Source organism: Battus philenor, unplaced genomic scaffold, assembly GCF_028537555.1.
Source record: "Battus philenor isolate CCGP_79_NKW_IND1 unplaced genomic scaffold, ilBatPhil1.0.hap1 SCAF_6, whole genome shotgun sequence".
Lineage (NCBI taxonomy): Eukaryota > Metazoa > Arthropoda > Insecta > Lepidoptera > Papilionidae > Battus > Battus philenor.
In genome coordinates, this window is record NW_027181726.1 from 14388580 (window position 1) to 14402932 (window position 14353).

The 14353-nt window shown below is 33.1% G+C and overlaps 1 protein-coding gene across 1 annotated transcript in view; it reads right to left on the reverse strand.

Moving 5' to 3' along the window:
* Positions 1-13202, reverse strand: part of LOC137930620 (uncharacterized) — a 490177-nt gene extending 476975 nt beyond the window's left edge. The window contains exon 1 of the mRNA XM_068773917.1: positions 12875-13202. Within this exon, the coding sequence (XP_068630018.1) occupies positions 12875-12912 (38 nt within the window). The 5' untranslated portion in view covers positions 12913-13202. The remainder of the gene's footprint in view (positions 1-12874) is intronic.
* Positions 13203-14353: the final 1151 nt, after the last annotated feature.

The following is a 14353-nucleotide window of genomic DNA, read 5'->3' on the forward strand; positions in this document are numbered from 1 at the left end:
GCTTCGAGATGTAGTACTGAATAAACCAGCTGCAAATACCGTTCCGAGCCAATTAGTCCATTCCACGCGATCTCAAAATCTAAACCAGGTTTTCTTTGATCTGTTTACTCGAACACTAGCGGCTTCCGTGTGTAAGTGTTGGTGTACTACGGAGAGCGCTTTTGCATGACTAGTGCGAGTGTTATTACTATTTATAAACGTGCTTGGGTGCAGGTAAGGACTCCAAAAATAGTTTCTATTGATAATTTATTTATTTGTAATGCGTTAACTCCGTCTCTATATTTTAGATAGGCGCTTTAAATATGCATACAAGAAATAAGAAAGCGTTCCAGCGCCTTAGGGTTTAGCAATGACGTACGGAAATAGATTCGAATTTTAAAATTCCCATTTACGTATATTCGCTAGATGCGTCAATATGGTTCGCTCGTGCCGCTTCAGAGCGCTCTATTTCCGCGCCGCGGCAAAACCTTGGCGCATCAAGAATCGCGCCTAAAGTAGACGAGCGACATTTTTTGGACCACCGCCAACTCACTTTCTACGGATCGAACTTTTCCCGCCAACGCTATGCAGCATATCTGTTATGTTGACAGTTTTAAAACGCGGAATCTCGTATAATCACACACGCGGTCTATTTTTAATGAGTTCAATGTGACTTTGGACTATTAAGAGTGCAATATTTTTATAATCTATAAATTTTCGGAGACTATCGTGGCGTATAAAACCATTTTTAAACCTCATTTAGGATATGGCTGAAATGCGAGAATTTATGGCAAGATTTGTTTTTAGTATCTATATTTCGCTTAACATGCTTGACTTTTTAAATATTTCATAATCTAATCAGTTGTTTTTAAATCTAATTCTCGCGAACCTTTCAGGAAGGCTTCCATTAGTAAATCATAGGATTTGGCCAAATGAAATAGTCGAACGTTTTGGTTTTTCAGATGACAAGCCTAGTATGAGATGGACTGTCAACTTTTTTTTTTAAATTTTGACACAAAGTCAATTAGTTTTCCATCCAATTAAATTATTCTCTCGGCTGATTTGATATTTAAAAAAATTCAAATTGCTTATGGTTGTGTCGTCAATTATATGTAAATTCTGGCACGTTCTCCGTCGAACCCGTCCGTTCGTTATGAGGTTAAGTCGTGCTTAATATTCTACTTTCAGTGTTTTTAATGGATTGTTATGTTTTTTTTTATTTATGGTCCACCGATTACGATATAACATTAGAATAGTCTAGAAAAGTATTTTACAGCCTTTTACATACCATACCTCGTCTTAGTCTTTCTAAAACTCTTACGCCCCCTTATCTAACTTATATTTATTTTCATATTAAAGCGAAAGTGTTAAACTCGTATCGATTCCATTTTTGAATTGCCCCCTTGACAGTCAGTGTTGGGAAACATTGATTAAAAATATATACTAAGATATAATATATACTTTTAATAAAATAATGAAAACTGGACTAAGTTTGTTGTGGGCTGTGTTTATTTATAAAAAATCTTCTATTATGTACAATTTACTTTAAGTAATAATAAAGCTTGAAAATGTATTAACTTCGTAGCTTTGTTTTATGCAGATTACTAAGGTTGGCATATTTTCTTATTTTTCTACAATATGTAGGCCTTCATTAGAGCTATCTTGTTCTTAGACACTATATTTGTGAAAGGCCACAAGGCAACGTACTGTAATTTGTTCCATCGGTGTAAAGATGTTGATGTCGATACTGACCTCTGTTTACATGGATTAAGGCCTGAAACATACGAAGACGAGGTCCAGGGGCTAACGAACGGTGGTCATCTTTGTTGGACGGTAAAACAGACACACTCGAGCTGTATAACAGTGTCCATCATGCGGTGGTAGCGATATCACGTCACACGTCATACAAGATGCGATCGCAGGAGTCATCGATGTGGCGAAGACGGCAACCACACAGATACTGACTTACAACCTGAAGACGATAATGTGAAGTAGGGATCAGGAAAATGTAGCACGAAACGTAATTTTAAAAACTGGACATTATTATGGCGTTTTTAAAATCGAACATGACACCAATGATTTAAAAGAAATTTAATAGTTTAAGATTTAATTTTGGAAATAGTTTAAGAGACTTAGTAAACATAAATAAGCAAAAAGAGAATTTAGGAAATATTAAATGTAATAGTAAAAACAAAATCACGGAAGCTAAGGTCTATGGAATATAGATTCTACTTTAAAAAAAAACATACGAAGACTGAAATCGATTAGTTGCTTAATCAGGATCCGTGCCAAAATGGAGAGCAGCTTGCTTTTCTTCTCATCTTTTCCGTTTTCTTTCTAAGCGTTTGCATGCGTTGTAACATAACTTTTATATCACAGCAAAACTTAATGACCATGAAAGTTATTGACAAATTTAACTTCTGCTTACGTTAAATAATTAATAAATGCAAAGTTACTTAGATTTTTTAATATATCAAGAGACTTGATAGGCAGTAATATTATCTGCAAAAAACTACATATCTTTGCACTGGTTTTTTAAAACATGAACAGTAATAATAACACAGCTTTATTTCCTTCCATACAAATGACTTAAAAATAGTATTTTTTAAATAATAGTTTTGATAATTATGTACAAGTTTGTACGGACCTCCTCATTGTAAAAGCCTCCTCCAAAGCTTTACATTTTTCTCTATCTTTGGCAGCTTGGAGCGGCCAAGGACCTGCTGTAGCCACGACCTCGTCAGCCCATCTGGTATTAGGTCTGCCTCTCGCTCTGGTACCTCGTTGTCCCGTACATTTTATTATCCTCTGTGTCCAATGGTTATCAGCGAACCTCGTCACGTGACGTTCCCAGCGTCAGTTTCTTTTGAGGGAATAGGTAAGTCCATCTGTTGTACAAGTTTTTTTACGGATGGCTGTGTTACTTATTTTGTCTTTTAATTTGATATCCAAGTAGCTTCTCTCTATTCTTCTCTGAGTGTTTTTTTTATAAGCGTCCAGGGATGATATCTGTATATGAGGCACTGTAAAATCTCTGAGACTCTGTGTTTGGCACTAATCGGTGTAACATAACTCCTGAAGATGCCCCGTGGAGGAGTGAAACACGCGTTGAGTGATTTGACGGTGGCAGTTGTGTAATTCGCATTGTTTGCCCCATACGCATTTATCAGCGGGCTGGCGGGCGGTGCACTTTGTTGCACGAAAATCTCAGAGTCCATAACTATCTTGGTAGGTAGCGGGAGATGTGACTTGAATATGCCTTAAGAGCGCAGTATTTTTTTTTCAGGTGATGGTTACTCTTCGATCAACTTCTTCTGTATTTTTTTCTTTGCTGAAGGAAATCTGCTTACCTTGTTAGATATATTTTTCTACGTACTAAATTGTCATTTATCATTATGTGTGTTACGTTGGTTATAATAAACAGTAATAACTTCAGCGTAAATATAAATAAAGTTAAATTAGTTATATTCCCAGCATAGCAACGGAGAGTTGATATTTTATCGTAGATGTTTTAATAAACCTCGAAACCCCATTCGTAGGTATTTCGCGTTCCAGTTAAAACAATGTCAACTTATTAACTATAATCATGTGAGTGGCATTTTCATACAATTAGTGCAAACAAACGTACGTTGCGTTATGTTAACACAAATAAATATGAAAATGTCTTACACAGGGTGATTGGTTACTTTGTAAAAATATAGAGCTAAATATATATATGTGTATACAAGGTAATTGATTAGATATATATATTAGTAATTAAAAATAACTTAATGATAATGTAGCAAGAAAAAGCGATTTTAAAATTCGAATATACAGACATATTAAAATTAATTATTATTTATTATTTGTCCCTGAAGACTTTCACTATCAAAAGACTTTTTACTATCAAAAGTTATGTAACATATTTCAGAGTGATCACTTTATATAAGGTGATTGAAAATAGATGTAGAAGTTTTTAAGCGTCTTGATGACAAATCAAAAATAAATTAACCCCTTTAAATTTTTTACACGTATAACCAATCATACTGTATACACAGTAATAATGACAATTATAAACAAACAGTTGTCCCAGATACACAATTTCGAAAAGAAAAAGAAATGAGTTCTTTTTTCAAATCGAAATTATTCTGCAGAATCTGCAAATATCACTCGTGTTCCACTTCAAGTAATGATTCTGATTTCAAAACGATAAATAGTCCATTGTTAATTGTATCACTTACCATCAGGTGAATGACCGTGCCGCTTCGTCATACAGACGCGAATAAAAAAAAATTGCACACAATTGAAAATTATTTACCTACGAGGTCGTGCGTTGCCGTTTCGTAATCGCAAAAAAGGTGTACAAACATATTGATTAGCGTTCGCAAACAATAAAAAATAATAAAAGATATAGTGATAGTATTTTCTCTCACTCACTCGTCACATTTAGCCACGCCCCTTCACCAATTAGATCATAAAAATCAAAGGAGAAGGCCCTTCTCTAAGTGGACCAACAATATAGTAAAGGTCGCTGTATGTGAGCAGCGCCAGACCAGCTATCGTCGTGATCTTTGGAAGAAGCCCATGTCTTGAAGTAAGTCCACCGTCTGACGATCACGTCATCATCGAAAAGAAGAAACTCGTCAATTTTATTACCATCATTTCAACCGTGCGACATCCATTATCTAGATATAGGTCTCCACTATAGATTTTCTATAGGATTGGTTGTAGGCGGCCTGCATCTAGCGTATTCCTACGACTTTAACAAGATCTTTTCCTAATTTAGCCTCCCTTTTGGGGGGATCTCGTACTTCCCATATCTTTGATCCACAAAGACTTTTTCAAAAAAAAAATTTTGGAATTTATAACTCTCGTTCCCATCTTTTTATATTCTCCCCTAACAAGATTGTCTAATCACCTTGTGGCTAAGCATCCTACGGTTCGCTTGTCGATCTCTACTCCATAACTTTAAGGTCCTAGTGGCCATATTTTCTGCGCCCTGCATGACGCACTGCCAACCAGGTAATCCGCTAGTCTATGTCGAATACTTTTTGAACGGCTTACTTCAACTGGTCATTATGAACACTGTTTTCTAAATAATAAGTCAATGTGTATGGACATTTAGCCACTTCCGCACATGCAGTAGTAGTCGTGCAACAAAGTGCACCGCTCGCCAGCCCGCTGATAATTGCGCATGCGGCAAACAATGCGAATTACACAACTGCCACCGTCAAATCACTCAACACGTGTTTCACCCCTCCACGGGGCATCTTCAGGAGGTATGTTATACCGATTAGTACCAAACACAGAGTCCTTTTCTTACTTAGGATGGACTTCCGCAAGGTAACGCCTGATTACATTAAATATTACAATTTCATGAATACTGAAAGACGTTAAATTTATGTAATCATTTTTAGAGAATAATATATGAACTAGTTTTTTATTTAGTTGTATAAATAGCAAAGTTGTAATGTGGGATCTCGGAATGGGTGGGTGGTCTCGTGCACGCGAGTGTCCAGTGCTAATGGACAAATATTACGTGTGTAAGGATGTGAACAACTTCGGATTCCTGTAACAGGCTGTAATGGTTGGCTTCCACTGCATAATCTTCTTTTAAACGTTTTCATTTTTCCTGTCGCTGCTTACTACCGTTTAAATTAAGTCTTTAATATATTGAGATTGGATGTTTTTTTTATTCTCCTTTCTTTCAGAAAAATTGATTGATTTTTACCGCTTCGGTATTGATAATTTGTATATTAGATGGCAAAAGGTTATTTATACGAAGATGAATATATTGTTGATTAGAATTTGAGACTTGTTAAAAATGTTGTCGCGTGAATATAACTTAAGAAAGCGACATTACTTTCCGGTCCTCCTTATATTTCTAAGCAACTGCGAATTTGATACAATTTGTTATGACATTTTTATACTTATTTATTACTGTTTTTACGCATTTTATTATTTGCATAAAATTTTGTATTTCTATTAACCAATTTATAACTAATTTATGTAAATAAACAGGTATATACGTATATTAATGTATAAATATACTTTTACTATTTAGTACATATTAACTGTTTCTAAACTATCTCGAAGTATACACTACCTACTATTCGCTATTTGTTCTGCATCTATATCTATACTATGATTGCCTATAGCCTTATCAGATTGCTCATTGTACTGTTTTTATATGTCACTAGCTGTGCCCTCGACTTCATCCGCTTCGAATTAAACTAAAAATTTTTGATTATTTAATTTTTTTTTCGTTTGTGAATTTTTCTATAATAAAACTAGCCTTAGTTATTCCTTATTAAATCATCTACCTACCAGTATAAGTCCCATCCAAATCGGTCCAAACATTTCAGATATTAGACGGAACAAACAGACAGAAATTAAAAAAAAAAACATGTTATTGTGGTATATATACCGTATATGTTCATATGCATGTAGTAAAAAGCAGTTATTTTAAAATTACAAACAAACACTGAAATTTTATTTATTTGATTTTAACTGTTTCTTTCTGATGTTACGAGTATAATAAACAATATTTGATAAAATCTTAATAAAATAATAATCAGGTTTATTTAGTACATATTAATAGGTATTAGAGTCCAGTGTTCATATGTGTCACTATATTGCAAAGCTTATACTATGTTGGTGACACTAAAAGTTTCTTTTTAACAAACTGGCCAGTTAAAAAATGACGATAAAAATATAATTGTAAAATTCAAAAATAGAACTCTGTACTAATCTTAGCTTAGATTACTAATCTTGATTTATGGTTATGATCACAGTGAGGTGAAGACTCGATTAAATATAATCACTGTGGTGTGGCAGTGGTTCCGTAAACACGAACAAGAACTCTCATAGTCGCAAATGATATTAAATAAAAAGCAATCCTAATTAACCACGGTGGAGGAGCGAGCGCGGAATGTACCACGATTCATATATGAAAAGTTCTTAAGTCTCGCCGCTTTGAAATTTCTCCAGTCGTAATGTAATTTGCAGTTTTTGCTCAACACTCACAAATGCATTTCTAACATTTTTTTATTTCTTATTGTGTGTATGGTTCCACAACTGGTATTTTTCTCACATAATATATGGTTTTCCTGGTCGATTCGTAAACTCTATCTCTCTCTCTTAGCCTTCCTGTTACCAGATAGGGATATTGTAGTTTTAGCAGACATGTTTCGCTCTCACGCTCTGTATCAATGTCAGACTTTTACTTACTTTACAATAATAAGGTTTATTAAAAAACCGCTAAGGGTTCATTAAATGAAAACACGTAAATAATTCCTATTACAGCGTAAAGAATTTTTAATTGATGACAAGGTACGTGAATCAATTTCTCTGTGTATTATTAAGTGTATTTGTGGAGATGATCCCAAAAAACAATAAGGTAGAGTATAGTTCGTTACAATTTCTAATTCTAGAAGATTCTGATAGAAGCTAAAACCAATATGAGCTTACCCTTAAATAAATTAATTCGAAAGTTCCAAACGCGTTCTGTTCTAAGAAGATGACTTCTCTTTAAATATCCTCAATCCAATATTTCGTACATTACGTTATCGAGCTTCATATCACATATTTTTTTAACCCTTAAATGCATGTACTGTCTTTAATTATCAACGTTAAGTTTTTTCGTTCACTTTAATTGTCTTTTTACAAACATAAACGATGTATGCGTTGAAGAATATATCTTTGTGTTAAATAGATAATGTATAAGCGGATTATCAATACTTACACATATTTTCGATTAATTTATTATAGTGTGTATGCATTTAAGGGTTAAGTATAAATCTTTGTGTAGTGAACTTTTAAAATTATATTATAATTTAGGGACATTACATGCACAATATAAAGAGTAACTAATTTTTAGATTGGACAAGTTTAAATTGAAAAAGTCTGAAATACAGTGATATTCATTTTGGCACATTATATATGATTTGATAAATAGTTATTCTATTTTTGGACATTTAACAAAAACAAATAAAAAAAAAATTACTAACCAAGTTTTTTGGTTCTTCTAAGTAGTAGTAATTTTAAGCTAAAATAGATAATTGCAATGATCTCATAAAATAAAGCTATTTTAACTTTTATTTTGTAAATCATTTATATATTAAAAATAATACGGATGACCTTATCTTCCTTTTAATTTTGCGCAAGTCATCGTGGCGGTCTTCGGAGGAAGTCTATGTCAGTGATCATCTATCGGCTGATACGATGATGATTTTTGCTTACACAAGCGGAACAACAAATAATTGATCCATGGCAGGGAGAGTCTCCAAGTATAGACTCTTTTGTTAACTTACCTGCCAGTAACTTAATTTTGCCGCCTCCATTAAGTCACATCCTAAGTATATCTATGTTCATGAAACATTTCTCAAGTGTAAAGCGAAACTGGAGTAAACAAGAGTACTTGCGTCTAGTAATTATCAAGCAATTATCATAGTTACACCGGCCTTCAAGCCAAAAGGAACCCTCATATTTTTTTAACTATGCCATATTATATGACGATGATATTGGAAATAAACTTAAAAACTTTAAAGGTGTATATGTATGACTGTTTTGGTTTTAATATTAAATAACGTTATATATACATAGTGTCGTTTTAGCCCATATGGGTGTCCCATTGCAAGACATTCTTCCCCCAAAGATATCTTTAGGGAGATATACTATAATCGCCACATTTGGCAGGTAAATTGGCGACCATAGTTTGTTATTGTGGTAAGCAGAACACGCTACTGCCCATCCCCTGGAAAATTATTTGTGAGCAGTGACAATTCTACATAATTAATACACTGTGGATAATATATAAGATTGTATCGCCGGAAATGGAACAGGCGACCTAAGATCGCAAGTCTCATTCCTTACCGCTGGGGTACCACAGTTCATACATGATGTATAGCAGTGATTCCCAAAGTGGTCTATATCGACCCCTAGTGGTCTATGACAACGTGCAAAGGGTCTACATCAGCGAAAAAAAATTTGGGGGTCCATGAAATGAAAATGGGGGTCCACGACAGTGAACGTTATTTTATTTATAGTTTATTTTATGTTTATTTAATTTTACGTATATTTTACATAACAGATACAAAATTTTATTTTTAGTAGTTTTAATTTAAATTCAATTAATAAATGTATAAATTAATATGCGTTTTTACTTTGTTTTTAACACTAAACTTCACTACAGTTAGAAATTTACAGGAAATCAATATCAGGTAAGTAGGGGGTCTACTAAACACGGAAAAACATAGCAAGGGGTCTACGACACGAAAAAGTTTGCGGAACTCTGGTGTATAGTAAGAAAAATCGTTTTCGAAATTCAAATTACATAAATCAATATAATTATTGCTTACGATCTCTCCCTGTAAACGTTGTACTACCAAACATTATTAGCCTTTCGCATTCTAATAATAAAAATAATTAATGTTACATATTTCAGAATCATCACTTTATACAGAATGACTGTAAATAGGGTTAAAAACTTTAAATTCTTTTACCGAAGAACTATAATGTGCTATTTCCAATTACCATGTGTAAAAGAATATACTATCACGTTATTACTAAGTTTTTTATTTATTGTGGTTTATTTATTTCTTTATGTGAAAGCAGGTGTGTGGTTTGGCCATTTTAGACTCAGAAAAGTACTTTTAAGGATATTTAAGCACTATGATATGCTCGTAAATTAATTTATATTTTATTTTTATCTGTATATCACTATAATGTATGTATAACATGCTATATTACCTTATATTGTCTTATTTATTATTGATTTAAAACAATATTGTTTAATTATTTACTATTTAATAATGTTAAGCTAAAGGAAAACCTACGAAAATGTATATTAAGTTTCACAATTGGCGTACCTAATATAAATAAATAGCGTACGGAACCATATCGATAAGCAGCTGATCGCTCATTGCCGTTTGAATTTTGTAATAACAGAATCGGTGCGTTCCGTATGCAAACATTACACACAATGTCCTAAACATCGATTGCAGATCGCAGGCGTTGCGATATCTCGATGGTCGTTGAGTTTTCGTCATCGTCATAAACGAGTTTTATCGTTTTCCGATGGAACAGGCAACACACAGACCGACCTGTTGGCTACATTAATCAGAGCCGTCTTAAAGCTGCCTGCGTAGTAACTACAACAGCTAAAAGAACCAAACCCACCGATTATAACCTCTGATTATGACAAGAAAGATCACAGATCAATAATATATACGATTAGATACCACAGATAACAAATTAAAAATCCTTCAATGAAAAAGCGTAGATAATAAAAGATAAAAATAAAACACGTTTATTCAACCTAGGAATCTTTAACAGTAACTATTTTATTTTTGACTCTACTCTGCTTTGCAAGGTTATAACACCTTGTGGAGTTTTCTCCTGTCTCTGTCTTTTGACAGGAAGAAATTCTTTAACAACGAATCTTTTAATAAAGTGTAACACAGATTTGTACATATACACTTTATTAGATATAGCGTAAATAAAATCAAAATAACCAGACAATATCACTGCCAAGGATTCTTATCGTTACAAAATTCGTTTAATGTATTATAAGTTTTTTCCGTCGATTTAAATTTAATATGCATTTTTTATTTTCTTAATGGAAGTCCAATAATGTTTTGCGGCATTTTATTAAAAAATCTGAGTTATTAATATATAATATTTATAATTAAAATAGACGTAACAATAACGAAACTTATTATTAATTGATTTGTTATAAATAATTACTAATTGTGAAATAATTATAAACGTAATCAAATAACATATAATATTGATAGGCAAACGGTTAAAGTGAGAGATTTAAGATCAAAGGTTTAGGGTTCAATTCCAGACACATGCTATATTGAAACTGCATAGTTGTAAGTCTAAAATTCTTATTACATACAAACCCATGATTTAGTTAACATTTGAAAAGATGTTATAAAAAATCAATAAAATAAAGGTAATTTGTGGAAGTTATTTTATTTTAAAAATTATTTCAAAATTATATCATAATATCACCTAAATACACCAGCGTGTATTTCAGTGATATTAATATATCACCTTCTAAATACATGGTGATCATCAGTTATTAGTGTTGGTGTTCGCACCGCATTGATGCCATGGAAATATGTTCCGGAGAAGAATATTGCGAACATGATTGATATAATGTATTCTTTCTCCAGGAGCCAATGTCAACACCTCGCGACAATTGCTTATTTTCAAATTATACAATAATGGCCGCTGGCGCCTTTAGCTTCTAGAGTCGAAACCACAGAAGCAAGCGAAGCGTATTACGTCCATCCACAGGGATAACAGGCTACCTTATTAAGATAGTCTGAATACGCTAGAAGTAGATTGCCTCTAACCGGCCCTATTGGAAATTGAAGGGAGACACCTGTGTCTGACAGAGGACTTTCTACAGCTAAAATCATGATGGTAAGTTGTTTGAAGCAGCTGGTAGAAAACTGTCTAGTGCAGTGATTCCCAAAGTGGTCTATATCGACCCCTAGGGGTCTATGACAACCTGCAAGCGATCTACGTCAGCGAAAAAAAATTTGGGGGTCCATGAAATGAAAATAGGGGTCCACGATAGTGGATCTCAACACATAAACTGATAGTACCTATTTACTTACATCATACTATCTAATTATATCAAAACGTATATTTTACATAACAGATACAACATTTTATATTGAGTAGTTTTAATTTAAATTCAATTAATAAATGTATAAATTAACATGTTTTTTTACTTTATGTTTTTAACACTAAACTTCACTACAGTTAGAAATTTACAGGAAATCAATATCGGGTAAGTAGGGGGTCTAACCAACACGGAAAAACATGGCAAGGGGTCTACGACACAAAAAAAGTTTGGAGAACTCTGGTCTAGGGCTTGAGTAGCTTGAATATATACATGAACAGAGTGTAAAGAAATAATAGCATAGCGATATAGGCGATGGCAGTTCGCGGGTTTGATTCCCATTATACAACGTTATATAATTCACACTGTGGATTAATTATAGGATTGCCGTTGCTCACAAACAAGTTTCCAGAGGATTTGCAGGAGCGTCCTCTGCGTACCTTAATACCACACTGCGATCGCATATCCGGATACCTTTTGTGGCGATTATAGTATATCCTACATAGATATTTTAAGGTATGCTGTTGTATTGTATTGGTCGTCTATTGACTGTGTTAGCTATAAATTTATATCTTCGATTCGTAAGGTATACATTATATGTAAAGATATATTCATAATAACAAGTTAATTAATTTTATTACCTTGTGTATTAATAAGAAATAAAGATAATAAATTCGTCAAACAAAGACATGGAAGTATTTTTTTCCTCATTTAACACATTTTTTGAACAATTAATTATAATGAATGAAGCCATTGAATTTATTTACATATGATTTAATTTTTTTTAATTTATCAACATATGTAAATTACGTAATTAATTCACGTCCATTACACGAGTGTGAACGACCCCTTGTGGTCGTTACAGAAGTAGTCAGATTGCGGGACTTGACCAGGGATGACGATGTTAGATTTATTTTTAAATAACTCCGTATATTTTATTTACTGCCAGTAATGTTATTCGAAATTTAAAAGATAATGTATAAAAAGAATTATCAATTATTTACAAGCTTCCTGATATTTTAAGTCATAGAGTTATTGTCATTTGAATTCATAAAACTGTATGTACGATTTAATTATCTAAGTGATATTAAATAGTTTATTTTTTATAACGAAATTAAATTAAATTTTGTTATTTTTTTAAAATTTCCTATAATGTAATTACAGGAAGGAGTGTTATTAAAAACAAAACCATGATTTAAATATACAGAAGAATTTATTTATTTATTCTATTAATTAATATACAATTATGGTATTTTTTTAACTGTATTCACCCACCTTTTAGGTTTCCACCTTCGTATGAAAACTCCAAACATATTGACAGTATCCACTGAATCACATCACTAGCACAAAACAATAAGAAAAACCTTTTTTTATTTCTTATTAAAACTATTTCACTATATCCTTAAAAATTCACTTTTATATAAAAAAAACTCAAAACTCGTCTATCGTCGGAACGTAAGTCGGAAAGTATTCCAAATATAAAATCACCCCATCACTGTTTACAAACAAACGCGACGTTCCAAATTCGAAAAACTATTTAAAGTTTCGAATTGAAGATAATCGATATTAGCGTAGTATCGATGTGGTCGGTTAGTAACGGAAATCGAAATATCAAAATAAATGTAGCGACGCGATAGAGCAGCAGCGAGGACATGCAACCTACACGAGCGCTGCAAGGCGACTGAGCGGCTCTGCAGTTCGCAGCTGGAACCCCTGTTGATTTGTATTAATAAATTCTAGATGACAATCACTTTGCACCAGCCGCCGGTTTGAATAGATGCGTCGTCCATTATTTACAATAACAATAATTTCGCACCACTCTACCGTTATAATTTTTGACAATAATCAAAATTATGTACTTTTAGGAAAAGGCGATTTTGTTTCTTTATTCATTTATGCAAATAATTATCCACTTGAAATCATTGACAGTGGCCACTTTGTACATCTATGGGCGTAGGGAGACCCATTAATTATGGTCGCCGGAAATCGCTGAATGCCGGCAGTACAATATTGGTCATCGTGGCGAAAGATTGAGTTCTCTTATAATTGTATTCTTAAACATAACCCTACAAGGGTTCTCTATAAATATCTGCGGACCCACGAAAAATTCTGAAGGATGTTTCATGTTGATATTCACTAAAACTACTGAATTTTTAATATAAAAATCGCATTTGCGGCGAAAGTAATCCTCTACAATAACAGTAAGTCAAGCGTGGAATTTACAAAGCAAACGTACACGAAGTTATAGCAAAAATCGATAAAGATAACAGGATAAGCCAGCTGGAGAAACGACGCGCTGACTCCACACCTCCCGTGGGAGTTCGGTCTCGTGACCCACTTTCGCGTCAGTTCCGCTTACCTACTACAAATATTTGGAGACATTATTCCACCTGTGGACTTAAAAGTATTTCATATCATATATTAAGTACACGTTAGTAAACTTTGAAAATCACATATTTATGAACCTATTGCATATATACGTATACGAAAATATTCCGTATGATTGGGCATAGGTGTGAAACGTTTTTACACCGATTTCCAATCAATCTGTATAAATTGATCACTTTAAAATATGTGACATTATTTTATTTTTCTTTTCAACTGCGATGGGCCTATAACTTCAAGCAGTATAATATCTGAATCAGATAGTTAAGAAGCATTAAATTTACAACTACTAATTCGAATTTTGAAATCGTCTTTTATTATTATTATAATCGTTAATTAACAAAACATAAGCTATAAATTTATCCATCA